This window comes from Penaeus vannamei, chromosome 3 (assembly GCF_042767895.1).
Source record: "Penaeus vannamei isolate JL-2024 chromosome 3, ASM4276789v1, whole genome shotgun sequence".
Classification (NCBI taxonomy): domain Eukaryota; kingdom Metazoa; phylum Arthropoda; class Malacostraca; order Decapoda; family Penaeidae; genus Penaeus; species Penaeus vannamei.
Genome location: NC_091551.1, coordinates 2,960,529 through 2,963,772, shown reverse-complemented (window position 1 = coordinate 2,963,772; position 3,244 = coordinate 2,960,529). Strand labels below are relative to the sequence as shown.

The 3,244-nt window shown below is 39.2% G+C and overlaps 1 protein-coding gene across 1 annotated transcript in view; it reads right to left on the bottom strand.

Annotated features, from left to right (window-relative positions):
- Positions 1 to 1,803: 1,803 nt before the first annotated feature.
- LOC138866441 (splicing regulatory glutamine/lysine-rich protein 1-like) overlaps positions 1,804 to 3,244 on the bottom strand; it is a 2,364-nt gene continuing 923 nt past the window's right edge. Inside the window, exons 2-4 of the mRNA XM_070139036.1 lie at positions 3,181 to 3,244; positions 2,818 to 2,927; positions 1,804 to 1,896 (exon numbers count right to left, since the gene is read on the bottom strand). The exon at positions 3,181 to 3,244 is cut by the window's right edge and continues 477 nt beyond it. Of these exons, the coding sequence (XP_069995137.1) occupies positions 1,804 to 1,896; positions 2,818 to 2,927; positions 3,181 to 3,244 (267 nt within the window). The remainder of the gene's footprint in view (positions 1,897 to 2,817; positions 2,928 to 3,180) is intronic.

The window sequence follows — 3,244 nt, the reverse complement described above, 5'->3', positions numbered from 1 at the left end:
AAAAAAAAAAGTCACACGAAAGACAAAAATAAAAGAAAGAAGAAGAAAAAGAAAAAAGGAGATCAACAGAAGAAAAAAGCATCAGAAGCCCTTCCTAATTGCAAGGAGTCTGCTTTACACACTCGGGATGATGGCGACTCTGATTGTCTCGTCACTCGAGAGAGAGAGAGGGAGGGGAAGAGGGAGAGAGAGGGGGGAAAGAGAGAGAGATGAAGAAAGAGGTGGGAGAGAGAGAGAGAGAGGGCGGGGAGGAGAGAGAGGGGGGAGGGGAGAGGGAGAGAGAGATGAAGAGAGAGGTAGGGAGGGAGAGGGAGAGAGAGAGAAGGGGTGGAGGGAGAGGGAGATGAAGAGAGAGGTGGGAGAGAGAGGAGAGAGAAAGAGAGGGGGGAGAGGGGTGGAGGGAGAGAGAGATGAAGAGAGAGGTGGCAGAAAGAGAAAGAGGGGGGAGAAAGAGAGAAGGGCTCAGGGGAGAGGGAGATGAAGAGAGAGGTGGGAGAGAAAGAGAGAGAGGGAGAGGGAGGGAGAAGAAGAGAGGGGGAGAGAAGAGAGGAGGTGGGAAATAGAGAGAGAGGTGGGAGAGAGAGAGAGAGGGCGGGGGGGGGGAGAGAGAGGGGGGAGGGGGAGAGGGAGAGAGAGATGAAGAGAGAGGTGGGAGGGGAGAGGGAGAGAGAGAGAAGGGGTGAGGGAGAGGGAGATGAAGAGAGAGGTGGGAGAGAGAGAGAGAGAAAGAGAGGGGGGAGAGGGGTGGAGGGAGAGAGAGATGAAGAGAGAGGTGGCAGAAAGAGAAAGAGGGGGAGAAAGAGGAGAAGGGCTAGGGAGAGGGAGATGAAGAGAGAGGTGGGAGAGAAAAAGGAGAGAGGGAGAGAGGAGGGAGAAGAAGAGAGGGGGAGAGGAAGAGAGAGGTGGGAAATAGAGAGAGAGGGGAAAAGGGAGGAAGAGAGGGATAGAGAGAGAGAAAAGAGAAAGTGGGGGGAAGAAAGTGAGAGAGAGTTATAGGTAGGGAAGGAGAGAAGGAGAGAGTGGGGGGAAAGAGAGAGAGAGAGAGAGATAAGAAAAAGCAGAAGAAGAAGAAGATAAGAAAAAAAGTATTGAAAGTAAAAGGAAAAATATGAAGAAAATAAGAAAAAGAAAAAGTAAAAGAATAATGAATAGAAGAACAAGAAAAGGAAAGACAAAAAGAAGAAAGAAAATGCAAGAATAACAAGAAGCTCAATAACAAGAAATAAAAAGGAAGCAGAGGAGGAGGAGGAAAAGGAAACAGAAGAAAATTATGATAATAATGATAATAATTATAATAATAATAATAATTACAAGAAGCAGAAGAATTGATGATAAAGAAATGAAATACATGATAATTACTAATCATACAGAAAAAAACAAGACCATAGCCTGTTCAAACTATTAATGTCCTTAATGGTATACTTAAAAAATAAATAACTAAAAAATAAAAAGAAAATATAAGAAAAAAACATCAAAAAGCAAAAAGACATTAAGAATAAAAAATAAAAGAAAACAAAACATTAAAAGGGAAAAACATAAAAAAACAAAACATTAAAAAGAAAAAAAATATATTAGAAAGAAAAAAAAAACATAAAAAAGAAAAAAACATCAAAAAGAAAAGGAAAAACATTAAAAAATAAAAGGAAAAAAAAACATTAAAAAGAAAAAAAAAACATTAAAAGAATCATTAAAAAAAAACATCAAAAGAAAAAAAAACATTCACAAAAAAACATTTAAAAAAAACATTTAAAAAAAACAAGCAATCATCTGTCAGGTAATTATCTCAAAGTCCGAAAGAGAACTTTAACGTTCCTTTGACTCATCTGTTGCCTGCATCACGAGCGTCACCATCTGCCTTGCTTCGTCCAGTAGAGTCTGCAGTGAGTCTCGACTTTGCTTTTGGGGTTTAAATACCAGTGGATTTGGTGGTGATTGTGAATGTATGAATAATGATGATGATGATGATAATGATGATGATGATGATGATGATGATAGTGTTGGTGATAATGATGATATAATTATGATAATTATGAATTTGGAGTGATTGTGAATATATGAATAATCATGATGATGATGATGTTAAATAGCAGTGAATTTGATGATTGTGAATATATGAATAATAATGGTGATGATGATGATGATGATGATGATGTTGGTGATGGTGATAATGATGATAATCATGAATTTGGAGATGATTATGATATGAATAATAATGATGATGATGATGATGATGATGATGATGGTGATAATGATAACTATGATGATTATTATATGATAATGATAATAAAGACAATGATAATTATAATGATAGAAATTATGATAATCATAATCCTTATAAGGATGATGATGATATTGATGGTGATAATGATGTTATGATAATGATTATATGATAATGATAATAATGATAATCATAATGATAGAAATGACAATAATCATAATCCTTATAAAGATGATGATGATAATAATAATAATGAGATTAACAACAAAAATAACAATGATGATGATATCAGGAATAATAATATGCTAATAATGATGATAACAATTAGAGCAATAATAATGATAATTACGATAACAAAAATAACAGCATTAATAGTAAAATGATAACACTTTTAGATACAATAATAATAGCAGTCATAATGATAATAATATTAATAATGATAATATTGATAATAACAATAATATGATGATGATATTGATAATAATAACAACAACAACAGTAACAACCCGCCCGCCCGCCCGCCCGCCCGCCCTCCCGCCCGCACGCCCTCCCGTTGCCTGGAGACGTGGCGGCGCCCTCGACCTCCTCCTCCCGCCCACCTGATCCGCTGTCCCCTGGCGTTTATGGGGCGCCCCTGATTTATGGGCTGACCTCGGGGGACGCGGCGCCGGCCCCGTCTTGCGCCCGTCGTGTCTTCTGCCGGGCTGTCCTGCAGGTGGCGGCTCTCTCGGTTGTCTTGTCTTCTTGTCTCTGGGGTGTCTTGTCTTCTTGTCTCTCTCGGTTGTCTTGTCTTCTTGTCTTGGGCTGTCTTGTTTTCTTGTCTTGTTCTTGTTTCTCGGTTGTCTTGTCTTCTTGTTTTGGGCTGTCTTGTTTTCTTCTCTTGTTTTCTTGCCTTTTGGTTTTGTTTTCTTGTCTTGCTCTTTCTTGTCTTCTTGTCTTGGGACACTCTTGTCTTGTCTTACGTCTGTTTTGCCTTCTGTCGCGTCTGTCCTGCAGGTGGCGGCTCGCGTCTTCTGGGGGCGGCCG